Below are 27,456 nucleotides of genomic sequence, written 5' to 3'. Positions count from 1 at the left end.
TCTGAACTGTGGGTGGAAGCAACATGCCTAGATGCGACTAGTCTGCGGCCGGAAACCAACACGAAGAAGAAGAGACGAAGGGCGGAAGAGACGAAGTGCACTCCGTTGTGGTCCCTTCGCAGTGCTAGCTAACATGGATGCTACAATGGAAAACATCGAACACACGCTACCGCTATACTCTAATAATGCAAAAAAGAAAAGTAAAAAGAAAGTGAATTCAGAATATACATACAAATGTAAGTAGTCAATTTATCCTGTATATGTTTATTTCGGACTACAAATGAAGTAAGGAACTCCGAGCTAGTTAGCAAGCAAGCAAGCTAGCTACCTACAAAGGGGACATCATGGCGCCTTGTCTCGAATACTTGTTCGAGCAGATGCGTGCCGTAGGCATCAGACGGCGCGATCCACATTTGTCCTATTAGTCAAAATATGAATGCTATTTAATTTGAATTACATTGTATGTAGTGATTTAAAACATTTATTTATTTATTTCAGTGTCTGAATATGAAACAATGGACTTTGTGAAATTGCGCGTATCAAATCGCTACATGTTTACGGGGAGGAGAAATGCCTCTCGACTGGCCTGGAGGTGAGTTCAGATACTTACCCGAGATCCTCCCAGTACACGTTTTGTTAGATACGTTTTTTCATTTTACCTGTCATTGAGACGAGTCAATGTGTATGTTTTGAAATCGAAATGATCATTGTATACCTTTTTGTTGCAGGGCCATCCTCAAACACATGGGCTTGCAGGGGAAGATGACTGCCAGTCAGGCAATGAAAAAATGGGAAAATCTGAAGAAGAGATACAAGGTAGCAATTGCATCCTACATACACTACATATCCAAAAGTATGTGGACACCTGCTTGTCGAACATCTCATTCCAAAATCATGGGCATTAATATGGAGTTGGTCCCCCCTTTGCTGCTATAACAGCCTCCACTCTTCTAGGAAAACTCTTCACTAGATGTTGGAACATTTCTGTGGGGACTTGCTTCCATTCAGCCACAAGATCATTAGTGAGGTCGGGCACAGATGTTGGCCGATTAGGCCTGGCTCGCAGTCAGCGTTCCAATTCATCCCAAAGGTGTTTGATGGGGTTGAGGTTAGGGCTCTGTGCAGGCCAGTCAAGTTCTTCCACACTGATCTCAACAAACCATTTCTGTATGGACCTTGCTTTGTGCATGGGGGCATTGTCATTCTGAAACAGGAAAGGGCCACAAACCTGGAAGCACAGAATCGTCTAGAATGTCATTGTATGCTGTAGTGTTAAGATTTCCCTTCACTGGAACTAAGAGGGCAAGCCCGAACCATAAAAAACAGCCCCAGACCATTATTTCTGCTCCACCGAACTTTACAGTTGGAACTATGCATTGGGGCAGGATGCGTTCTCCGTCCGTCTGCCTGCCAGATGGTGAAGCGGGATTAATCTCTCCAGAGAACGTATTTCCACTGCTCCAGAGTCCAATGGCTGCGAGCTTTACACAACTACAGCCGACGTTTGACATTGCGCATGGTGATCTTAGGCTTGTGTGCGGTTGCTTGGCCATGGAAACCCATTTCATGAAACTCCCGACAAACAGTTATTGTGCTGACATTGCTTCCAGAGGCATTTTGGAACTCTGTAGTGAGTGTCACAACTGAGGATAGGCGATTTTTACTTGATATGTGTTTCAGCACTCGATGGTCCTGTTCTGTGAGCTTGTGTGGTCTACCACTTTGCGGCTGAGCCGTTGCTGCTCCTAGCTGTTTCCACTTCACTGTAGCAGCACTTACAGTTGACTAGGGCAGAAATTTGACAAACTGACTTGTTGGAAAGGTGGCATCTTATGACGGTGCCACGTTGAAAGTCGCTGAGCTCTTAAGGCCATTCTACTGCCAATGTTTGTCTTTGGAGATTGCATGGCTGTGTGCTTGATTTTATACACGTCAGCAACAGGTATTGCTGAAATGGAAGAATCCTCTAATTTGAAGGGGTGTCCACATACTTTTGGCCATGTTGTGTACCTCAGGATGGAAACCTCTGAATTTGACCCTTTAATTGGCATCCTTGTAAAGTTATTAATAACCCTGCCCTAGAGACAAAACCTTCATTATCTGACTACCTACTAATACTGTTTATCCTTTTGGGGACAGGAGCTGAAGTACCCTCCCCCAGGGGTGCAGGTGTTCCCCCACAGTTGGCGTTGGTATGATCTGATGAGTGACGCAATGGAGGGGCGTCTGGCAGGCTCAGCCCCCATCATCGGCCCACTCCCCCCGGGCACTAGCGACAGTGATTTTCTCCCAGACGCCCGGCCCAGGAAGAGATCCATGATGGGCGGAATAGGGGTGATGGGGATGCACTGCGACCTGGATGAGATGGACACCGAGAGGGCGACGCTGGAGACCGAACGGGCGGCATTGGAGGGCGAGCGAGAGGTGATGGGGAGAGAGCGGATGGCGCTGGAGAGAGAGCAAGCAGGGCTGGAACGAGAGATGGCCAACCTGGACCGGGAGCGTGCCCAACTGGAGAGGGAGAAGGCAGCGGTGGAGAGGGAGAGGGGGCTGATAGAGAAGGAGAAAGCGCAGGTGGCCAGGGATAGGCTGGCTGTGGACAGAGACAGAGTTCTACTGGCGGAGGGTAGAGCAGCGGAGGAGAACGGTGCGGAAGGACAAAGCTGTAAAACAGGAGGACAGAGGGTCGTTGGGTCGTTGGAAAGAACCGAGAGATTCCTCAAGATGTTTGAAAAGTTGGTTGAACGTATGTGAAGAACAATTACACGTTTGTTTACGATAGACTAGACTATTCAATTGGAAAGTAATTGGATATCATTTGTATTGGTTTTATTTTCTATGAATGTACAAAGTATAATGACAAATCCTTTTTGTATTGCTGTTCAGAGATGCCTGTATGCCTATTGTTATCTGGGCTAGAAGTATTTGAACATTAACTGCCTAAACAGTTGTACTCAGTCAGTTCATTTCAAAATCAGTTTGCAGTTACACACCTTACCGGTCAATTCTCAATTAAAATGTTAAGCCATTGAGGTCATCAAAACAACTTTATTCAATTGTGGTATTTCCATACAAAGCACACAATAGCAGGCTGTTTCTTCTTGTTAACCCCATCCACACCCAACAGACCCCCCCCCCCCTCCCCAGTCATACAATAGTCTTGATCTTTATTGATGTAGGCTATTGTGGTCATAACAATAACTTTGAAATGTAATATGCCAAATATTGCAGTTCATGTAAAAAAGTGACTTCAGAATATATTTTTATATTACAGTACAGACTTTACAACAAATGCTTGTTTAATTGCTTCTTTTATTGCATTGATATTCAATTTAGCATTCCAGTAAGCTTCAATTAGTTTATGCTAGTATAATAGTTTTTTTAAATAGTGTTAGATTTCTGTAATATAATTTTTTTCCTTTACAAAAACATATTTAAACAATATTACAGGTTGTCATTGCCAGTCGTGAACAGACATGAAACAATGTTTGATTGTTGGATCAATAAAATGTCACATTTTCATTATTTTTGTTTGCTTCATGTTGCTGAACAGTTTGGCTTTTGACAAAAAGTTATCTGGTGTGTATTTGTGTGTGTAGGAATGAGAGATACACACCATCTCGCTCACTGTGTTATGTATGCGATCAACAACTCATCAGACTTAAATTAGGCAAGATAGGTAGATACTGTGTTCCGGTGTTTACTGTATGTGCAGATTGCAATTGAACTGAGACTGGACAACTTTTAGGATCTGTCTCAGTAGGTAAGTGTGTGTGTATGGTATGTACATATGTCTCGTAGACAATGAGTTGAGCTGTGTAAGGATGTGTGTGTGTGTGTGTTCACGTGTATTGATCAGTGTGTGGTTAGATGTGGGCTCCGATGGGGACGCGGGGCAGACACACATAGGCCTGTGGGGTCCTGCTGAGGTTAATGGGGTTGCCGTCCAGGCGAATGTCCTCCAGTGCGTTCCTGATGTAGTTTAAATCTTTCAGGTTGCAGAACGTGTCCTCGTGTATCATCTGAATGTTGTTGCGCTGGAAAACAAGGCATTGGAAGTCTAAGAAAACACTCCGAGACAACACATTCATTATGGCGCTCTAACCACCACCTAGTGGTTGGAGCGCTGGCCTTGTAACCGAAAGTTTGCAAGATCGAATCCCTGAGCTGACAAGGTAAAAATCTGTCGTTCTGCCTACGAACAAAGCAGTTAACCCACTGTTCCTAGGCTGTCATTGTAAATAATAATTTGTTCTTAACTGACTTGCCAAGTTAAATAAAAATTAATCTATGGGCCTTAAAAAAACGATGCATGACAAACTAATGCTTGTTTGAGATTCTGCACCGGTCTGCCAGAGTGTTTTAGAAAAGTACAGTTTAAATATACAATAATTTGCCCTAATAACTGAATGGCAGAGAATTGGCCAGAATGTTTTGAAACAGCTTGCAGAAAGAGGGGATACAGTGGTCAGTTGAGCAAAAATCCCTCTAGTCACCACCGGTGTACAGTATGGGGTAATCCTATAGTTCCCACATCACCCACAAGAGGGCAGTAAAGAGGCAGAAGTGCAGATACCTGTAGGTGCAGAGAGCGCAGGCTGTCCGGTAGGGGCACAGGGATGTGGTCGATGTGGTTGTCTGTTAGGTACAGGTACAGCAGACCTGTCATGTCCTAAACAAAACACAACATTGTTTACATTTAGAGTGGAGTCATTTATGCCAGACAGTCTCTCAATACATCCCTGTTTTTGTTTAATCCCAGCACTAACACCTGATTCAACTCATCAAGGGCTTGGTGATTAGTCCAATAGGGGAATCAAATGTGATAATGTTGGGAAAAAGCAAATCAATTGTTTGTAATCCTTGTCAGACCTACATACCTTGAAAGCCTCTTTGTGGATGCCTGTGGCGCCAATGTTGTTGTGGCTGGCGTCGATGAGGGTCATCACGGGCGGAAGGGCAGGCAGCTGTGACACGCCGTTCTCACGGAGCACCAGCTCCTCCAGCACGGGCAGGCCGGAGAACGCATCATCAGCGATGGATGCAATCTTGTTGGCAGTCAAGTCGATCCTCTTCAGCTTGTCTGCAAGAGAGAGAAGGTAAAGTACTCAGACTGTTCCACGTGGTTTCATTCATTGAAACAGCCATTGAACAGCAGGAAATCTCACGGGCTGTGCCTTTAACGTAACACCTACTCATCTGAGCAAAGTCGCCCTTGTTGATCTTGGTGATGTGGTTGTAGCGGGCGTAGAAGTGAGTGGTCTCTTTGGGGAGAGGCGGCACGCTCGTCAGCTTCACATCATCACAGTAGACAGAACCACCCAGACAGGTGCACAGCAGGCAGGTAGGCATACCTGGGACAGACAGACAGGACAAGGAAGTAAGATGGAGGTAGGCGATACACTTGAGAGAACAGTTTGATAGGTCTGAGAGGTTGTGTGATGAAGTTTAGGCCACCAGCCTTCGATGCAGTAACAATGGGTTTGTAGAAGGGTGGAGACGTACTCAGTGTTGATATGATTTCTTTGTTTTACCTCTTGCATCAAGAAATGTTGTCAAGTCTGGATTGGACGCAGCTCTTGATGTGACAAAGGTGTGAACATTATGAGGGTTGTTGCTGAGGTGCTATGGTTGAGGTGTAGTGCATTGCCAATGTTAGACATTGTGTTAATGGTGTTCGGGACAGGTTATAACACAGACGTTAGGTGAAGATGACGATAACAGATGTTACAGACTCATATCGTAGAGCAACTTGATAGTAAACACATGATACAGACAGACACATGATAGTGTTTGTGACAGGTAAGGACAAGACATAAGTCATGTAACGGACGTTACAGATACATATGGCTTAAACCCAGTTTGTGATCAGTTTTAACAGTATGCACATAAATATAAGATTCAATAACCCTATTCAATCAAAACCAGGGTTTCTGGGGTGAAATGAAAGAGACAAATCATATAAAGATATGAGAAAATATATTTTAATATGGGAATGTGATTGACCCCATATACTGCATAGTGAAGTAGAATAGACCCTATAACCCCAGAAGCCTGGTTACAGGTTTTGATTGAATAGTTAGCGTTTGTGCTGGATACTGACCTTTGATGTCCAAGTCAACCTCTGGCAACCCAGAGCCCCCTGAGCCTACTGTACCTCCAGACTCCTGAGGGGTTTTCGGAGTAGTCAGGAGCACTTCCTCCTCTTGATAGAGATGAGGTATTAAAGAGACAGGTTGGAAACAGCATAGACAGTGACACGACAACAAGGGCTGTTTGCCACGGTGAGAAGTCACAAATAGCAAGGGAGTTATGTTGTTGTCGTTGTTTAGGACACATTTAACTGATTAAATTAGGTAATAGTTAAATGTAATCTTAGGAATGGATTTTGAGAGTTAATGAAATTATGTTATGTTGATATATGTTTAATATAAATACAGTTTAAGTCAGAGGTTTACATACACTAAGGTTGGAGTCATTAAAACTCGTTTTTCAACCACTCCACACATCTACTTTGTACATGACACAATTCATTTTTCCAACATTAATTTACAGACAGATTATTTCACTATCTCAATGCCAGTGGGTCAGAAGTTTACATACACTAAGTTGACTGTGCCTTTAAACAGCTTGGAAAATTCAAGAAAATGATGTCATGGCTTTAGAAGCTTCTGATAGGCTAGATTACATCATTTGAGTCAATTGGAGGTGTACCTGTGGATGTATTTCAAGGCCTACCTTCAAACTCAGTGCCTCTTTGCTTGACATCATGGGAAAATCAAAAGAAATCAGCCAAGACCTCAGAAAAACAATTGTAGACCTCCACAAGTCTGGTTCATCCTTGGGAGCAATCTCCAAAGCAATCTACCACGTTCATCTCTACAAACAATAGTATGCAAGTATAAACACCCTGGGACCACGCAGCTGTCTTACCGCTCAGGAAGGAGACACTTTCTGTCTCCTAGAGATGAATGTACTTTGGTGCGAAACGTGCAAATCAATCCCAGAACAACAGCAAAGGACCTTGTGAAGATGCTGGAGGAAACAGGTATAAAAGTATCTATATCCACAGTAAAACGAGTCCTATATCGACATAACCTGAAAGGCCGCTCAGCAAGGAAGAAGCCACTGCTCCAAAACCGCCATAAAAAAGCCAGACTACGGTTTGCAACTGCACATGGGGACAAAGATCATACTTTTTGAAGAAATGTCCTCTGGTCTGATGAAACAAAAATAGAACTGTTTGGCCATAATGACCATCGTTATGTTTGGAGGAAAAAGAGGGAGGCTTGCAAGCCGATGAACACCATCCCAACCTTGAAGCACGGGGGTGGCAGCATCATGTTGTGGGGGTGCTTTGCTGAAGGAGTGACTGGTGCACTTCACAAAATAGATGGCATCATGAGAAAGGAAAATTATGTGGATATATTAAAGCAACATCTCAAGACATTAGTCAGGAAGTTAAAGCTTGGTCGCAAATGGGTCGTCCAAATGGACAATGACCCCAAGCATACTTCCAAAGTTGTGGCAAAATGGCTTAAGGACAGCAAAGTCAAGGTATTGGAGTGGCCATCACAAAGCCCTGACCTCAATCCTATAGAAAATGTGTGGGCAGAACTGAAAAAGCGTGTGCGAGCAAGGAGGCCGACAAACCTGACTCAGTTACACCAGGTCCGTCAGGAGGAATGGGCCAAAATTCACCCAATTTATTGTGGAAAGCTTGTGGAAGGCTACCCAAAACTTTTGACCCAAGTTAAACAATTTAAAGGTAATGCTACCAAATGCTAATCGAGTGTATGTAAACTTCTGACCCACTGGGAATGTGATGAAAGAAATAAAAGCTGAAATAAATCAAATTTCTACTATTATTATGACACATTTCACATTCTTAAAATAAAGTGGTGATCTTAACTGACCTAAAACAGGGAATTTTTACTAGGATTAAATGTCAGGAATTGTGAAAAACTGAGTTTAAATGTATTTGGCTAAGGTGCATGTAAACTTCCGACTTCAACGGTAGGTACATTGGAACAGTGTTCTTAGCTGGAATTAGAGATTATTCATACTTGTCAACCACAAATCCTTTGAAAAGCATCTCTTGACCAGATTATTTGGTCACCTTCTCTTGTCCAAATACGGACATGGCAGCAGAGCATGCTTTCTGCTCAAAGTTTTTGGGACCTTTACCCCTGCTATCCTTACACATATGATACAATGGGTTGATACCATAGATATGTTTTCTTATTGTTTCTTTATTTGGTGGTACTGACCTTCTTCAGGGTCAGGGATTAATGTGACCTCTGACCCACCAGAGTCGGAGCCCCCAGGCCCTGAGGCCCCTGAGGTGCCAGAGGCCCCGGACTCCCCAGAAGCACCCGATGCCTCCTGGGGGGTAGTGTCAGGAATGAGGGGCAGCTCCTCCTCTTGTTAGAGCCAAGGGGAGGTGTTAGGAGACAGGTTAGTGCTTCTCATGGGATGGGATGGACTGTCAATCAACAATCATTCAATCAGCCAATCAATCAATCATTCTCAAACATGGTTTGACAGTGGGTTAGGTTAACAATGATTAGGAACTTATGGCAAGTAATGCAATGACAATGGTAGGACAATGAGTGATGGTTACACTGACAATGATACTGTAAGTGGGAAAGCAATGACACAGGGTTTACAATGACGACAAGTAGCAAATCACAAGAAAGCATTATCAATTCACATTTAACCAGCACAAAGCAGTTAAATGAAAAGGCAAATTTAGAAATGCAATGAAATCCCATATAGTCTTAGTGTATCAATCAGTGCTTGGAACTGTACTAGGTTCACAAGGCCACTATAGGCCCAACCAACTATCTGTATACTTCTACAGTCTAGTCTGTATAAGTATAGGTACTGACCTCCAGATATAATTATTATTCCCGAGTCCCCGGAACCTCCAGAACCTCCGAAACCCCCAGTACTGGAAACCAATATGTCCCCGGAACCCCCTGAGCCTAGGAGGGTGCCGGAACCTCCAGAGCCCTGGGAACCAAAATCCCCGGAACCCCCAGACCCTCCAGAACCAAGGTCCCCAGAACTCACAGAGCCTCCGGATCCAAGGTCCCCGGAACCCACAGAGTCTCCGGATCCAAGGTCCCCAGAACCCACAGAGTCTCCGGATCCAAGGTCCCCAGAACCCACAGAGTCTCCGGATCCAAGGTCCCCGGAACCCACAGAGCCTCCGGATCCAAGGTCCCCGGAACCCCCAGAGTCTCCGGAACCAAGGACCCTGGAACCCCCAGAACCAAGATCCCCAGAACCTGCTGAACCAATTTCCCTGGAACCCCCTGAGCCTCCAGAAGCCAAAAGGTCCCCAGAACCGGAGGCCAAAAGGTCTCCGGAACCCCCAGAACCTCCGGAAACCCCAGAGCCACCGGAACCTCCAGAACCCGTGGAACCCCCGAAGTCCCCGGAGATATGAAGAATGTCAATGGGACTCAGGCGCAGCTCCTCCTCTTGTTAGAGACAAGATTAGGTGTTAGAAGAGACAGGTTAGAGCAGAGTGGACCATGATTCCGTTTAGGGCTAGTGAGTCATGTTTCTAATGATGATTAGGTGACATTACAAAAAGTTAATGAGATTTATGGTTGAGTACCACACATTTAACTAATGTCAGACAGTTAAATGGAACTCATGCATTTGGAAATGACGAAGGATGATTGTAAAAAGGGGTCGATTTGCATGGGTAGGCGTTAAGAGGGAAGGTTGTGTGTTATGCATCACTGTCAGTACTGGACACATACCTTCATCTCCCTGTGTGTATGGGCTCATAGTGTGAGGTGACAGAGTGGATGTGCTGTGGGTGTGTGTGTGTATACAGACCTCCCTGTGTGTATGGGCTCATAGTGTGAGGTGACAGAGTGGATGTGCTGTAGGTGTGTGTATACAGACCTCCCTGTGTGTATGGGCTCATAGTGTGAGGTGACAGAGTGGATGTGCTGTGGGTGTGTGTATACAGACCTCCCTGTGTGTATGGGCTCATAGTGTGAGGTGACAGAGTGGATGTGCTGTGGGTGTGTGTATACAGACCTCCCTGTGTGTATGGGCTCATAGTGTGAGGTGACAGAGTGGATGTGCTGTGGGTGTGTGTATACAGACCTCCCTGTGTGTATGGGCTCATAGTGTGAGATGACAGAGTGGATGTGCTGTGGGTGTGTGTATACAGACCTTCCTGTGTGTATGAGCTCATAGTGTGAGGTGACACGGTGTATGTGCTGTGGGTGTGTGTATGTGTGTATACAGACCTCCCTGTGCGTCGGGGCCCATGAGTACACCAGACCCCCCTGAGCCTTGGGGAATGAGCTGGGGTCTTAGGGGCAACTCCTCCTCCTCTTCCTCCTCCAGTGATGCATGGCCCCCAGGGCCAGGGTAGTTATAATCTGGTGGGGCCAGTGTGCCAATCTCTATCTGTGAGAAAGACAGCAACAGAGGGAGTCAATGCTAACGCAGGAGGTGCACCACCAGAGAGTGCCAGAGACCACCAGAGAGCGCCAGAGACCACCAGAGAGCGCCAGAGACCACCAGAGACTACCAGAGAGCGCCAGAGACCACCAGAGACCACCAGAGAGCGCCAGAGAACACCCGAGACCACCAGAGAGCGCCAGAGACTACCAGAGAGCACCAGAGAGCACCAGAGAGCGCCAGAGACTACCAGAGAGCACCAGAGAGCGCCAGAGACCACCAGAGACCACCAGAGAGCGCCAGAGAGTGCCAGAGACCACCACAGAGCGCCAGAGACCACCAGAGAGTGCCAGAGACCACCATCGAGAGCCAGAGACCACTAGAGAGTGCCAGAGACTACCGAGGGCAGTAGCCTCACTTACTGAGTAACCGGAGGCTTCAAAAGCCAACGTCGCTCATGGACCGGAAGCTTTACGTCTTTTGGTCTAGCCTTGCAGAGTGTGAAGCACTGATTTTGAGTTCAATATCAGTAATCATCTCATCAGTACCCCATTTATGTCACAGGACAATGTTATGTATGACCATGCTCAATAGGCAATAAAGCTTAACAGCGACCAAACAAGAATGAAATATTTGGATACAACACGAGTAGCTAAAGAGTGCCCAGGAAAAGGACCAGGGACATGAGGACTTCTAAACATCCTGACTTCTACCGTTCAGAGAGAATAGAAGATCCAGAGACAGTTATAGTATCAGTCATTCACAAGTGTAGCTTAACAGGGGCACCTCAGGGCTCTGCTGTTTCACCTCTACCATTTAAATACAGATGACTGAAGAAGCAACCAGGAACGGAGACACATCATTAAGTATGCAGATGACTCAGTCATGATAAACCTCCTAAATGATCATGACACTGGTAATGGCCAAGTAGTGGAAGACTTGGTGTATTGCTTCATATCTACAGGTGAATGTTGAAAAAAAATTGAGGACATGAATATTGATTTGAGGAAGACCCTCAAGGGTTGCCCTCCCCCCAAAAATCCCAGCCAGGAATTGGAAAATGTGGATACAAATGTCTGGGTCCAATTTCGCACCACAAACTGAGATGAGAGAAGAATATAAGTGCAGTCTGGGTAAAGGCACAACAGAAAGGGTTTTTAGTGGGGAAACTCCACCTTCCAACCAAGGAAACAAGACTATTCTCACCCTGTTTTACAGATATTTTATTACAGATTTTTTACTGTTACCACATTCTCCATGGTCGGTTGGTTTGTAAACATAACTGTAAAATGTTTGGTCAAAATTAACAGGATAGTGAGCATCAGTTCAAACATCACAGGTGTGGCACAAACCAACTTTCCGTCACTATACAATGGGAACGTCCTATCATTTTCATTAAAGGGAAGTTCAGTATTTTACAATTTAATGTAAGAAACTTCCTCACCCTGAAAGTAGTCTATGGACCAGGGGAAACCGTAATCCATGGTTGTTTAAAAAAAAGAAGGCCTTTTCAGTGTGACAAACCATTCGACAACTTGTAAAATACCGAACTTCCCCTTTAACTGACTGTTGTGGGTCTTCAACTTGGGGACTGCATAACCTGCACAGTAGGCTTACCTATGGCAGTGATGTCTTGGTAGGATGCTCTGTGACAATCACTTCCTGGTTCAAGTGACAGGATATACTCATAGGGGTCACATTCAGACAGTACATACAAACCGAAAAATGGAAGAATCCGTTGCAAATGGAGAAGTTAGAATGGCAGTGTGAAAATGTTGGAAACATGTCAAACCTGACCCAGTTGAGATTGACTATGACAAATTGTAAAAGAGGAATTATGCCATTTATGAGCAGTTTGTGTGTTTCATGTAGAATGATGACCACAGCAGGTGTTTGGTTTGTTTAAAAAGCAAATAAACAGTCACACTACAAGGTAGGCCTACATCTAAAGAAAATCTCCTAAACTCAGTCACATCTAATCCTGTTGACCTTTCACCTCTCCATGTTCTCACACTCCTCAGAACCCAATGAGGAGTGTGTGTGTGTCAGAAGGTCGAAGCATTTTGACTCAAGTTTACCAAACAGACAGCCGAAATATGCAATGTCAAGAGGACATTTTGAAATCCTAATAGCACACTTTCCAGAAGCGGTCTTTGGCTGTCAGAGGGCCCCCATCGTATGTTGTGATAGTGCCTCACAGCAAAGCACGACGCACTCATTGTTTTAATACCAGTTATGATATCAACTGCAACTGCATCTATCTACTGTGCTTTAAGCCATACATCTCACCTCCTAAACAGATGAACATAATGCAAAACTTCCAACACAGCTACATTGTTATGCAATGTGGAAGAGAGGGGTAAGAACTGTCATTCTTGTTTTGTTTGTTTGATGTTATGTCTGGCCTATGCCACCTGACCACAGTGTATTTTCTTGCACGTAAAGCAAATATCTGAAAATCAGACAATAAAGAAATATCTACTCTCAACTAATGTTAAGAATGTGATAGTCACTTCAAGGGGTACCTGCCTTCATTGTCCTTGCTATTCAGCAAACCACCAGAGTAATGCCATGCAGTTCTATTATTAGCCACACAGGGGCGCTGAAACCCCACAATGTGCAAAAGGTAATATTTGACTCTCTTACACCCATGGGCTGATTCTATCTTCCAAAACAGGGAATGGTCCTTGTGGAACCAAGAGACACATGGTAGCTGCAAAAATGCATATTTCACTCCACTTCTCTCAACCAATGTTGAGAGAAGCTGTCCATCAACTTTCACTCCAAGTCAGACAGATTCCTAACCTGAGGTAGCCTGAGAGTTACCTAAAGGCAACTCACCACAAAGTGTATGTTGTTGTATAATGACATTTCTAAAAGTAGATACACATTTAGATGCAAGTAAAGGCATGTACAGTAAAATGGGGACGTTTGTAAACGCAGCCACGTAGAACAGGTATGAAATTGAAAATGCAGTTTGGCAGTGACAGAGTTTAGGAGACAACAAGGTAGACCTTTGAGTAGTCTTGCACAGAGTTAGTTTGCTTGCTGCTGATGCCCCTCCTCCTCCTCCCCCCAAAAAGCAAACATACAAACTCTGGGGAAACGAGAGGCGTAAGCTTGGCTACCCCCAAAAAAACTACTCTGGGAAACAACGTGGGAATACAAAATGTGCAGAGAGAGAGTTTTGAAGTTCCATAATGTGAAATAGAGGAGCTGATTTAAAGCATACAGATCTTTCTGTGCAGCACTGCACTCTTGCTCACTCACAAACATTATTTTCTGGTCTATCACGCCAATGCATCTCTTTAGAAACTTCACAACTCTAGAGAGATCGATGCATAATACCATCACTCTTCCAAACCAAGCTGTGACACCCTAAAACACGTCACAAAACCAACCAAGGAATCCCATTTACCACAAGTCCTAGCCTCACAGAATGGTTTATATGTTAGGTCATTGTCAGAGTGTATACCACATATGATCACCCATTTGGATGTAGTTTATTTGCACAGATAAAACCAGGAAGTTAAAACAATGTGCAGGAAGAGGCTAAATGGGTTTGTCTAGGACTCTTCTAGTTGTCAGACAATATGAGACTTGTTTAGGACCAAGAAGATATACAATGGAACCCAAAACCGGCAAATGGAATGAATAACTTTAGAATATGCGTATTGGTACTCCATGCACATAGTGGTGAAGTGGTATGTTGGAAAGTGCTTCTTTACATATAAACAAGAATTTTAAACAAATACAGTGCATTCAGAAAGTATTCGTACCCCATCCATTGTTTCACATTTTGTTACGTTACAGTCTTATTCTAAAATTGATTCAATATTTGTTTCTCATCAATCTATACTCAATACCCCATATTGAAAAAGCATTTTTTGGTGTGGAATTTTTAGCAAATGTATAATAAAAAAAAACAGAAAATACCTTATTTAAGTATTCAGACCCTTTGCTATGAGACTCGAAATTGAGCTCTGGTGCATCCTGTTTCCATTGATCATCCTTGAGATGTTTCTACAATTTGATTGGAGTCCACCTGTGGTAAATTCAATTGATTGGACATGATTTGGAAAGGCACACACCTGTCTATATATGGTCCCACAGTTGACAGGGCATGTCATAGCAAAAACCAAGCCATGAGGTCGAAGGAATTGTCCATAGAGCTCCGAGACAGGATCGTGTCGAGGCACAGATCTTGGAAGGGTACCAAAAATGTCTGCAGCATTGAAGGTCCCCAAGAACACAGTGGCCTCCATCATTCTTAAATGGGAGAAGTTTGGAACCACCAAGACTCTTCCTAGAGCTGGCCAAGCTGAGCAATCGGGGGAGAAGGCCCTTGGTCAGGGAGATGACCAAGAATCCGATGGTCACTCTGACAGAACTCCAGAGTTCCTCTGTGGAGATGGGAGAACAAGCAACTGTAGCACTCCACCAATCAGGCCTTTATGGTAGAGTGGCCAGACAGAAGCAACTTCTCAGTAAAAGGCACATGACCACCCTCTTGGAGTTTGTCAAAAGGCACCTAAAGACTCTCAGATCATGAGAAACAACATTCTCTGGTCTGATGAAACCAATAATTAACTATCTGGCCTGAATGCCAAGTGTCATTTCTGGAGGAAACCTGGCACCATCCCTACGTTGAAACATGGTGGTGGCAGCATCATGCTGTGGGGATGTTTTTCAGCGTCAGGGACTGGGAGACTAGTCAGGGTTGAGGGAAAGATGAACGGAGCAAAGTACAGAGATCCTTGATGAAAACCTCCTCCAGAGCGCTCAGGACCTCAGACAGATGCAAGGTTTCACCTTCCAACAGGACAACGACCCTAAGCACATAGCCAAGACAACGCAGGAGTGGCTTCGGAACAAGTCTCTGAATGTCCTTGAGTGGCCCAGCCAAAGCCCGGACTTGAACCCGATCGAACATCTCTGGAGAGACCTGAAAAAAGCTGTGCAGCGTCGCTCCCCATCCAACCTGACAGGGCTTGAGAGGATCTTCAGAGAAGAATGGGAGAAACTACCCAAATACAGGTGTGCCAAGCTTGTAGTGTCATACCCAAGACTCGAGGCTGTAATCGCTGACAAAGGTGCTTCAACAAAGTATTGAGTAAAGGGTCTGAATACTTATGTAAATGTGATTTATTTTTTTTATTTTTTATAAGTTAGCAAAAAAATTATAAAACCAGTTTTTGCTTTGTCATTATGGGGTATTGTGTGTAGATTCATGAGGAAAAAACAATCCATTTTAGAATAAGGCCGTAACGTAACAAAATGTGGAAAAAGTCAAGGGGTCTGATTACTTTCCGAACGCACTGTATGGGTTCAATGGCAGGCATATGGGACTGTACACACATGTACATCTGTATGCATACGTTCCATCTGCCTTTGTGTAATGTTCCGTATGTCTTTTTCAGGGCCCACTGCCCCTCTCTACAAAGGCCAACTTCGCTCAATGATGGCTTCATGATAACACAAGATACATTGCAGCCACACTGCAAAAAATGTCAATCTTACATAGATTTTTCTTTTGTATTGAGATAAGGAAGTAAACATGACTTGTTTTGAGTTTCTCTCACTCACCCAGAAAATGCATTAACTTTTTTGTTGTTGATTTTGCTTCCCCAGGAAATACAAGATAATTCAGACTTGTTTCAATCATGCCAGTGCACTAAAATAATTTACCTTGGTAAGACATCAAGTTAATGCATTCTAATGGTAAGAAATACAATATCTATGTAAGATCAAAACATTTTGCAGAGCGCTTGTTTACAATATGTTGTCCATTGACAGGCTTTCTGCTATAAAGTTTGGTGACCTAGTTACACGTGACGAAGGACTTAAACACTTGGCTCACGTTTAGGGTTTAGCTAAGTGGGCTAATAGGGACTTGTGGTGCCCAGATGACCCGGGTTCAGCATGCGTGACCTATAAGTTGATGAAAACACTAATCCCTGTCCACATGCAGCAACTGCCAATCACAAGGTCATAGGTCACCTGAGCGATCAGAGGTACACGTCTGTTTGTTTTCAAAGCAACACCACAGACTTTAATTTGAGAAATAGCCGAAACAATGGCAGTTGTCATGTATTATGATATAATAAATAAAATGCATATGCAATGATTGTATTTAAAAAAAAAAACTTTTGTGGATCTTACGTGGAATTGCAGTATAGATCAGACTTCGCTAAAATACTTAAAAAGTCAAATTTGAGATGAGCTTGATTTAACGTGGAATTTGAACTTTTGGGACTATTCTATTGCTTATATTGTAACGGGAAAACTAAATGAAGTGCAGCTCAAGTATTTGAAAGTATTTTCCATACATGGCTATATTTGACCCAGGACTGGTATTAACATCTTTAAGGACACCACTAGAGGCTAATGACAATCAGGTATAAACAGAATAAAGCGACGGATTTTTACTACATAACTTTACTTGTTTTCCAGGAGTGGCCCCTAGCATCGTCTCTAAAGCTGCTATTCTGAAGCTGCTTAGAGGTACCATTTAAATAGACCAAAGAGAGCATTACAAGCTTCTATTTGCATGTTGCTGATGCAATGTGACCTGTGACCTATTCACAACAAGCACATACTCTACAGTGCTCTAAACCAAATCAGCTCCTGTTCTAGGAGTGTCTGCAAAGAGCTTTAAATGCACCAGATCAGTAACTCTGGCCTTGGATTACAGTTTACAGGAGAAAAGTGTGAAGCTTCTTAGGGTTAGGGTTAGAGGAGCTGCAGAACAAAGAAAGGCAATAGAGAGCTGGAAAGAGAAAGCAGAGATCACTGAGTCTCCTCTGACTTGGTGAGGGAGGACTCCTTCCAGTCTGCATAATCCCCTTTCCCACTCTACATCCTTATTCCTAAATCTGCCCTCTCACCCTTCAGTAGCCTACTGTATCAAGGGTAAGCGCTGCCACACACTAACAAATATTCTATAATCGCACTGAAAATGTTAATCATGTGAGAGCGATCTAGAATATATTTTCCCCGGCACACACACACCACTGAAGAGAAGGTCTGAAGGGAACTGCTGGAGTTTTCCTGTCTTCTAGCTACACTATTGTCAAGGGATTGTTTTCTCCTGTATCAGTTTCTCTTCCCCCTGAATCATTCCAAGGCTTTTGGATTACATGCACTATACTCCATCTGTCCTGTTTATACTGAGAAGAAGAGTTTGAATTGGGACAATGTAAATGAGATGTAATTAGCTGTAATTGCTTGAAATAAAATGTGGTAATTTAATAGATGTGATTGCTTGAAATAAAATGTGGTAATTTAACAGATGTGATTATCCAAAACACACACACACACACACACACACACACACACACACACACACACACACACACACACACACACACACACACACACACACACACACACACACACACACACACACACACACACACACACACACACACACACACACACACACACACACACACACTATGCATTAACATCACCTTCCTCCATCAAACGGAGCCATTAGAACATTCTCTGAGATTGCACATTGATAAACCAGCAGACTAATGAGACTACAACATTGTTTTGTACACAGATCCCTCATGTCATAATAGCCAAATGTGCATTGGATTGTGGGACTGACTTGGATGGTGGCATACCACATCGGGTTCAGTTTAAATGGTTTGGCTCAAGGAGAACTAGTCGAAAATCTGATCCCGCTGTTTAGCCTCATGCCAGCCTGACATGGTTTTGGCATTGTGTCTTTGTTACAAAAGAAAATAAACGGGAACGTTGGCTGAAATGGGCTGTTTTTGTGTTCTCTGTCCAAACCTGCATTGCAGACTAGTTGCATCACATCCAACTTGGGCCGTTGAAGGCTACTTCTGTCATGGGCAGCGCTCTCTCTGCTCACTCTCCTCTTTCCTCCATTTTGGACTCATTTGGGTGCTTTTTATTGTTCAGATTGTTTAATGTCCGACAGAACCCTCTGGCCCACTTGAAACCCTTTGGGTTCTGGCTAGCACAGAGCAGTTTAGACCATTTTAGCATGCCGATGTCAGACCTGGGCCAAATGTGGGTTAGAATTGAACTTAACAACAAGGGCTATAATATCCTTTGCCACATAGGCCATCAGTATATATAGGCTACTGTAGAAGGTACTAACACCTCTCACAAACAGCAACGCCACTCATTTACTTTGACCCATACTTGCCATATTAGTTCCATGTCTAATGTAGCTACATTCCTATCCTAATTGTATCCCTTCCCCAGGCCTTTATGAATACATTGTATGCAAGTGAGTTGAGAGGCTCGAACCCTGCAGCTGTATTTATTTATTTAATTTTTATTTAACATTTATTTAACTAGGCAAGTCAGTTAAGAACAAATTCTTATTTACAATGACGGCCTACACCGGTCAAACCCAGACGACGCTGGGCCAATTGTGTGCCGCCCTATGGGACTCACAATCACGGCCGGATATGAAACAGCTGTATTGCTCAATGCATACACTTCAATCTAACCCCCCCTCCCTCCCCAACACACAAGCACAATATTTTCACGCATGTTTTTCTTCTCCCCAAAGGCAATTTGAAATATTCTGAAAAATGGCCAGTTTAAACCAGCAGTGACAGTAAATCAGATGTCTCGTAACATTGATAAATAACTGATCTAACTGACACATAGGCAGAAATATATAGGTGGTAACGGCAGGATATAGGGCCTGCCCCCTACTGTGGATGAAGGGTTTAACCAGGCAAAAGGGCATCATGATGAACTTGGTAATAAACCCAGAACCAACCAAGTAGTAATCCCAAAGCGGAGAAAGATACACCTGCTTTCAGAGTGAGATTGAGTACTTGAGTCTGACAACTGCATTGTATGCAAGGCTTTTGGATCCTATGGACTGTACTCCACCTGTCCTGTTTATATTGAGAAGAAGAGTTTTAATTGGGCCAATGTAAATTCGATTTAATTAGATGTAATTGCTTGAAATAAAAATGTGGTAATTTAACAAGTGATTATCCGAAGCAACACACATGCACACACGCCCACATGCACACACACTCTGCATTATCATCACCTTCCTCCATCAAACTGAGCCATTAGAACATTCTCTGAGATTACGTAATCTGAAAAACTCATCAAATTCGAATTACTGTCATTATAGAAAAATAGTTATGATATCATATACACGTTGATAAACCAACACACTAATGCAAGACTACAGTAGTGTTTGTAGTCTACAATCTCATCCCAAAGGGGGGGAATACACCTGCTTTCAGAGGGAGATTGAGTACCTGACTCTGACTAACGATAAAGAAGATTTTCGACATAGATTAATAAAATGTCATTGTATGCATTATTCTCTGTCTGAAGGCATTGTAGCTGAGGAAAAATGTTCACTGAGCCCATCAAGTCATATCTACAGACACAGCAACTGCAGTATTTGACTCTGAATGCTACACGGCTGTAATAGCCCGAGATGTAATCTAACAATCAGAGTTGAGAAGCATGGAACCTCTAATCCCACCCAACTCAAAACTCAACTTCTCCCTTCAACCATTGCTCTTCATAGAAGAGTTAATTAGATGTCTCTCAAAAATGTTCAAGACTCCCTAGTTTCAGTCCATGCATACAGTACAATCCATCAGTGCCAATCAACCCTTGAGGGGGGAGTGAACGAGTGCAGTTTGGAGAGAAGGGGGAGGAAAGGGATACATGGAATTGGGCCAAAGTGACAATGTTGACAACTACAGTCAGCTATGAGCATTCAAACTAATAAGCAGGAAAACTTGTGAGATTCTATCTGACATTTTGGTCAAAAAAATAATATTCACATAGAGTTGCTCTTTAAGTGGTCCTTTACAAGTAAATTTACAATATAATCCAACCATCTGAAAGTTCTATCTGCGCAAACAGCTGTTCATTTGGTGCTATAAAGTTCTTTATGCAATCCAATCACACAATGCTGGGTTGTCAATCAAAAATAATTGTATGTGACTGTATACTTATTGAGTCACAAAAGAGGAAGACATCACAAAACAGTTCTGAGATCTGGGACTTGAAAATACAAATGATCTCACAAAACGATACGTTTTGCAGATAAAAACGTATAGTCCCAAGTCCTTGGGTCTCGAACTCTTCCAATGTTTCAGTAATGCAGATTCCATCATCGAGGCTCAGGATACTGTAGGGTGTAAGCCATAATAAGTCCCCATCAATGAATTAACACACCATCTTCCACAAGATAGAATGCCAATGCTTTATCCGCCAACTTACATGGCACTTTGACATTGATGTCTGAGTCAGGAAATGGAGCTAGCAAAGTGCAGGCAACATCAACCAAGGCAAAACAGTAATGTGATACGTACAATGTACAAAATTCTAAGTAATACATTCACCTTCAAACATACCTTCAAACACTATGATGTGAGGTTCCTTCCTCTGTCACTGACCTGTCATAACTGAGTCAGTGTAAGCTATAGTATGTAATCTGCTAGTTTCTTTTACCTATCGCACTGATTAGTGATTGCTTCAAGGACGTGTGGATAGAGGGATACATTCTTAGAATGTTCAAACGGGGTCTGAGGTCAAACCTCAGCATCTCTGTCAACCATCCCTCCAATTTCCCCCAAGTATCTTACCTGAGGTTCGTCAATAGTCAGTCCATCTTCATAATCATAGACATCCTGGTTGTCCAAATTCAAGTTTTCTAGATCCACATCATAGTTGGCGCTGTCGTACGTGTCTAATTCCAGCTGCCGGGCAAATCTGGGGTTGGCCACCACTGCTTTTAGGACAAAGAGTCCCAATATGAGCCTCGCCAACATCCTCATAGTCCACCTGGAAACACAGGACGAGAGAGACATGTCAACCAAGCACTGAACACAGAGAGTGAGATCATGAACCCTGAACCCAACCTGAACACTGATAAAGAAACATTTTGATGAAACGTTCATAGTACAAAAAATACATATTGATTAAACCTTCAGTATATTTTATTTTACTGAGGAAAAGGGATAATCTTATGAACCAACCACAAGAAAGTAGTGAGCATTTACACTAACAGTCAAAAGTTTGAACACCTACTCATTGAAGGATTTTTCTTCATTTTTACTATTTTATACAAAGTAGAATAATAGTGAAGACATCAACACTATGAAATAACACATATTGAATAATGTAATAATCCAAAAAGTGTTAAACAAATCAAAATATATTTTATATTTGAGATTCTTCAAATAGCCACCCTTTCCCTTGATGACAGCTTTACACACTTTTGGCATTCTCTCAACCAGCTTCATGAGGTAGTCACCTGGAATGCATTTCAATTAACAGGTGTGCCTTCTTAAAAGATAATTTGTGGAATTTCTTAATAATGCATTTGAGCATTTACAGAAGTTAGCCCTTGTCAGAGTCTAGGTGATGTGGGTAAGGCGGAGTCAGGCGCAGGACACAGAGATGAGTACTAATAGTAACTTTACTCAAAATCAGTCTTCCAACAAGGAGAACGAAAATCCAGAATCACATAAACGAGACAACTGACAACAATAAACACGAACAAAACCATGATGGCTCCAGAGGGTTAAATAGGGAAATAATTAAAACGTAATGGGAACCAAGTGTGAACAATACAGACAAAACAAATGGAAAAAGAAATGTAGATCGGTGGAGGCTAGAAAGCCGGTGACGTCGACTGCCGAACGCCGCCCGAACAAGGAGAGGCACCAACTTCGGCGGAAGTCGTGACAGCCCTATTTGGTAAAAGACCAAGTCCATATTATGGCAAGAACAGCTCAAATAAGCAAAGAGAAATGACAGTACATCAATACTTTAAAACATGAAGGTCAGTCAATACGGAACATTTCAGGAACTTTGAACGTTTTTTCAAGTACAGTCGCAAAAAAACATCAAGCGCTGTGATGAAACTGGCTCTCATGAGGACCGCCACAGGAAATGAAGACCCAGAGTTACCTCTGCTGCAGAGAATAAGTTCATTAGAGGTATCAGCCTCTAATGAACAAATTGCAGTCCAAATAAATGCTTCACAGCGTTCAAGTAACAGACACATCTCAACATTAACTGTTCAGAGGAGACTGTGTGAATCAGACCTTCATGGTCGAATTGCTGCAAAGAAACCACTACTAAATGACACCAATAAGAAGAAGAGACTTGCTTGGGTCAAGAAACACGAGCAATGGACATTAGACCGGTGGAAATGTATCATTGGGTCTGGAGTCCAAATGTGAGATTTTTGGTTCCAACCGCTGTGTCTTTGTGAGACACGGTGTGGGTGAACGGATGATCTCCGCATGTGCATTTCCCACCATAAAGCATGGCAGAGGAGGTGTTATGTTGTGGAGGTGCTTTGCTGGTGACACTGTCTGTGATTTATTTAGAATTCAAGGCACATGTAACCAGCATGGCTACCATAGCATTCTGCAACTACACGCCATCCCATCTGGTTTGGGCTTAGTGGGACTATCATTTGTTTTTCAACAAGACAATGACCCAACACACCTCCAGGCTGTGTAAGGGCTATTTGACCAAGAAGGAGAGTGATGGAGTGCTGCATCAAATGACCTGGCCTCCACAATCCCCCAACCTCAACCAAATTGAGATGGTTTGGGATGAGTCAGACCGCAGAGTGAAGGAAAAGCAGCCAGCAAGTGCTCAGCATATGTGGGATCTCCTTCAAGACTGCTGGAAAAGCATTCCAGGTAAAGCTGGTTGAGAGAATGCCAAGAGTGTGCAAAGCTGTCATCAATGCAAAGGGTGGCTATTTGAAGATAAAATAAAATATATTTAGATTTGTTTAACACTTTTTTGGTTACTACATGATTCCATATGTGTTACTTCATAGTTTTGGTGTCTTCACTATTATTCTACAATGTAGAAAATAGTAAAAATAAAGAAAAAACCTTTGAATGAGTAGGTGTTCTAAAACTTTTGACCGGTAGTGTGTATGGCCAAAGGCTGTATCATCTATCCTCAATCTTCAGAGACAACAAAGGATGTCACAAATGTTTGTTGCTATATCTTCGCTAAATGTCATGGCATTCCTACAATGCATATACTGTATATGCAAGCCTTTGAATTTCATAGAGCACCAACACACACATTGGAAAGTCACATCTCTGCATTAGATACAGCTCTAATAGCCATGGAAACCAATCATATCCAAAGGAAAAGGATTTGTTTGCCCATGTTACAGTACCTGCAGGGAAATTTCATGGTAACAAAGTTATGCTGAGACTAAAATGTATGTCAAACAAAAACCAGTGATTGTAAAGTTAAACAAACCATACAACTCATTGGATGACTTATAACAATTTCCACAGATTTTTTTTACGAAAACACATTTACTTGAAGAACTTTGATAACAGAATGGCAGCACCAACAGCACAAACAGTCATTGTTACCAGATTTTGCTTGTGCAATGTTCTTCTAGTAAAGGTTTTTTGTTGTTGTGTGGAAATCATTAAAGGTAGTCCTTGTGCATATGGTTTGTTTAACTTTGCAGTCATTGGTTTTTGTATTACAGATTTGAAAGAGTCTCAGCATCACTCCATTACCAACTGCATGGGTGTGCTGTGGGTCCGGTTTGGACGTTTGGTTGGTAGAACACACTTTTGAGGTCAGGGAACTCAATATTCATTACCAAGGTGCAGACAACCCAAATAGATGAAATATGAGTCCCCCAAATTCCCCTGAAACCTCCTTCCTTAAAGCCCGGAGCTCACTGTTGTAAGAGGTGGTGGCCATCTTGGTTTTAATCATTGGCTGCCTGTGGTGTGTCAAAGGTGAAGGGTCAGAGTTGATCTGGTAAATGCTGCTGTACCTGCAATTATATTCAGTGGTGTCGTGGGAACATGTTTTTTTGCTAAATCTTCCCAGCACATTGGTTTACAAGATGCTGGAAAATATGGGTTGTTTTCCCCCATTCATTTTCATTTTATCTTACTGCTGAATCACTATTGTTTTTTATTCCCTACTAGAAAATGTCACAACATTTTGGCTATGTTATCATAAGAAGTTTTGGTTCACTTGAATTGGTGAACATTTATCATGTGTGCTTTTCTGCTTATTGTGCAGAAAACTCTGAGTCAGACCGCTTTCTCTCTCTCCCCTCCCTCCCTCCCTCTCTCTCTCTCCCTCTCTCTCTCTCTCTCTCTCTCTCTCTCTCTCTCTCTCTCTCTCTCTCCTCTCTCTCTCTCTCTCCCTCTCCTCTCTCTCGTCTCTCTCCTCTCTCTCTCTCCTCTCTTCCTCCCCTCCCTCTCTCTCTTCCCTCCCCTCTCTCCTCCTCCTCCTCTCTCTCTCTCCTCTCCCTCTTCTCTCCTCTCTCTCTCTCTCTCTCCCTCTCCTCTCTCTCTCCTCCTCTCTCCTCTCTGCCTCTCACCCCTCCTTGGAACGGAGCTTTTGAAGCTAGCTTCAGCTATTCCCCACACACTCCACACAAACGTACTATCTGACCACGACATCGGTAGGTGTATAAAGGACTCTCTGGACCTATAAAAAAAGAATGACAATTCCAGACCGGACTTGTTGGCTGTGAAATACGTAGGCCCAGAAAGAAAGGCCGTCTAAATAGAATGTTCAGTGATCTTGCATACATTCTGTAATGTTAAAGGCCCAGACAGCCACTTGTGATGCAGCCCGCTACAGTAACACAGGGTCTGACTTTGGGCTGAACTGAAACAGGCCGGTCAAAAAAGGCCCTGGAAAACGAGAGGAGAGAGAGAGGTCCACTAGGCCGGCAGGGAAATGGAGAGCGAGGGAAGAGAGAGAGTCCTTTAGGCCGGCAGGGAAACGGAGAGCGAGGGGAGAGAGAGAGGATTGCGAGAAACGTGGATGAGGCACTGGCCCTCAGGGTTAGCTGGAGAGAGTGAGGGAAAATATCACTGTGTGTGTGTGAGAGAGAGAGAGAGAGAGAGAGAGAGAGAGAGAGAGAGAGAGAGAGTGAGCTGACTCGCCCCCTCGGCCTTCACAGAGGTTCTTTATGAGTCCATGTCCCGGCCTGTCTCAGCACTCACACTCGAAATTCCACCGAGGTTTGTGGACAGGATGGCAGTGAGTTACGACTGCAAGGAAAACCTTCATTCAATGCGCACACACACACTTGCAGACACACACATACACTTAAACACGGACTCACACAAACACCACCCTCACAAAGACACACACACCTAACACACCTATCTTTCAGAAAGAATGTTGAGTCTCTATTTTTGGGATGAGTGCTGATTAAAAAAACAAAAACCAGCTTATTTTAGTCATAAATCCATTCTTCGTTGATATGAGGTAGAGAGTCATCTAAATGTCGTTTTATACCTCTGCTATTTATAACAGCACACTTTCTACTCTTTATTGGTGCATAGAGGAAGGTCTGGGATCTGTCAGTTTTCATAATGTCATGAAACCATGACAACGCATGGCAACGGTGAAAGAGGGACTATACTAAAAAGACAGAGGCTTGCTTTTATACACGCCATCACATCACACAGTGTGTGTGTGTGTGTGTGTGTGTGTGTGTGTAGCCTACAGACTGCCTCTGTGTTTTGCTTGGCTCTGCGTTGGGCATTCCTGATATTCAGTGATTTGACAGCTTTTCTTATTCTTCCCAATAGCTGGAAGCAAAGCTGATTTATTTTTGACAGACGTACATACACAAAATTAGCAGTAAGACTAATTTGTACAAAACTGAACAGCCAAAAGTACAATCAATTACTGTAAATTGAAATTCAGGCAAAATTGGCACTGTGTTACTAGATCAAAATATGCAATTGCCAAATATAATATCTCCAATCTCTTCAACCTGCTGATTCCAATCCAGGGTGCCAATTTCCCTGTCACCACAATGGTAATTAGAAGGGATCAAAACTCTTGATACAACGCGCTAACAATCCAATTAAAGGATCCAATCAAGAACGTGCGTAACTTCATCCCTAAAAAGTATGTCAACCACTGCTCTGTTCAGTATGAAATTTGACATCGGATCAAATGTTAAGGTCCCGATTGAGGACGTGTCAAAAGTGCCGTCTCTACTCCTCGAAGTCACCTGTTCGCCCATACCTGAATGGTTACAATTACCAAGCCAGTTGTGTACTAAGCAAGAAATAGGGAAAAACTCAATAAATAAATAAATAGAATTACTTGGTATGATCAGACAGTAGACATCCAAACCAAGAATAGATGTAAAAATCCCAAAGCAATAAATAAATCGAATATCAAAACCTCTATCAGCAATTAGCCAACTTGTCCATGCACTGCACTAACCCTTGTGAACAGCACTTTTTAGAGGGGTTCATTTAGCTAGAGTGCCTTGCAAATCCTGCATACTAAAACCCATAGCCCATAGTGAAGATAGCACCCAGAAGGCTTACCTCTGTCTCCTGTTTTCTTGAATGGTCCCTTCAGCCGTGATGGAGATGCTGAGGGCTAGGGGACCTGGCCAATGGTGCCGGGAAGAGAGAGGGTGGGTGTGTATAGGTGTGTATGTGTGGGTGTGTGTAGGTGTGTATAGGTGTGTATGTGTAGGTGTGTGTAGGTGTGTGTGCTCTGGCAGACCAGAGCAGTGTGCCCTACCTTGCGTGTGTGAAGGTAGGCACTGAGAATGATCGGAGGGGAGCGGACTGCTTTTGGTCACTCGGACTTGGGCTGTGCACCCACCCCGTACCACGAACACTTTTCACACACACACACACACACACACACACACACACACACACACACACACACACACACACACACACACACACACACACCACACACACACACACACACACACCACACACACCACACACACACACCCACACACACACACCCACACTCACTCACATAGAGAACCTGCTATAACAACAGACACCAGATAGACACACACACAGAGAGAGAGAGAGCGACAGAGAGGGACAGAGAGGGACAGAGAGAGAGAGAGAGAGACAGAGAGGGACAGAGAGAGAGAAGCACCCAAATGGACAAAATATCTTTATCCATAACAAGAGTAGCCTTTATTTTTCTAGAGGGGTTCGTGGCTTAATCAGACCTGCA

General features: G+C 43.3%; 2 protein-coding genes across 2 annotated transcripts; one reads left to right on the top strand and one right to left on the bottom strand.

Annotated features, from left to right (window-relative positions):
* The first annotated feature begins 21 nt into the window (after positions 1-21).
* On the top strand, positions 22-3,525 carry LOC115180038 (uncharacterized). The gene is made up of 4 exons (XM_029741928.1): positions 22-236; positions 499-592; positions 729-816; positions 2,140-3,525. The coding sequence occupies exons 1-4, from the start codon at positions 32-34 to the stop codon at positions 2,752-2,754; spliced, it is 1,002 nt and encodes a 333-aa protein (XP_029597788.1). The 5' UTR covers positions 22-31; the 3' UTR covers positions 2,755-3,525.
* LOC115180037 (leucine-rich repeat protein soc-2 homolog) lies at positions 3,029-27,032 on the bottom strand. The gene is made up of 10 exons (XM_029741927.1): positions 26,793-27,032; positions 21,054-21,252; positions 10,278-10,440; positions 8,892-9,488; positions 8,271-8,423; positions 6,104-6,205; positions 5,196-5,354; positions 4,881-5,083; positions 4,577-4,672; positions 3,029-4,037 (listed from the first exon to the last, which is right to left on the bottom strand). Exons 2-10 carry the CDS (start codon positions 21,243-21,245, stop codon positions 3,867-3,869), a joined length of 1,836 nt encoding a protein of 611 aa, XP_029597787.1. The 5' UTR covers positions 21,246-21,252; positions 26,793-27,032; the 3' UTR covers positions 3,029-3,866.
* Between the last annotated feature and the right edge of the window lie 424 nt (positions 27,033-27,456).

This window comes from Salmo trutta, chromosome 40 (assembly GCF_901001165.1).
Source record: "Salmo trutta chromosome 40, fSalTru1.1, whole genome shotgun sequence".
Classification (NCBI taxonomy): domain Eukaryota; kingdom Metazoa; phylum Chordata; class Actinopteri; order Salmoniformes; family Salmonidae; genus Salmo; species Salmo trutta.
This window is presented reverse-complemented; position numbering and strand designations above follow the sequence as displayed.

Coding starts and splice junctions, on each gene's coding strand:
- LOC115180038 (XM_029741928.1), top strand. CDS start 32: ATGCGACTAGTCTGCGGCCGGAAACCAACACGAAGAAGAAGAGACGAA. Junction 237..498: donor TTCAGAATATACATACAAAT/GTAAGTAGTCAA, acceptor TATTTATTTCAG/TGTCTGAATATGAAACAATG. Junction 593..728: donor GCCTCTCGACTGGCCTGGAG/GTGAGTTCAGAT, acceptor TTTTTGTTGCAG/GGCCATCCTCAAACACATGG.
- LOC115180037 (XM_029741927.1), bottom strand. CDS start 21,245: ATGAGGATGTTGGCGAGGCTCATATTGGGACTCTTTGTCCTAAAAGCA. Junction 5,084..5,195: donor GGGCGACTTTGCTCAGATGA/GTAGGTGTTACG, acceptor TCTCTCTTGCAG/ACAAGCTGAAGAGGATCGAC. Junction 4,673..4,880: donor TCCACAAAGAGGCTTTCAAG/GTATGTAGGTCT, acceptor TGTTTTGTTTAG/GACATGACAGGTCTGCTGTA.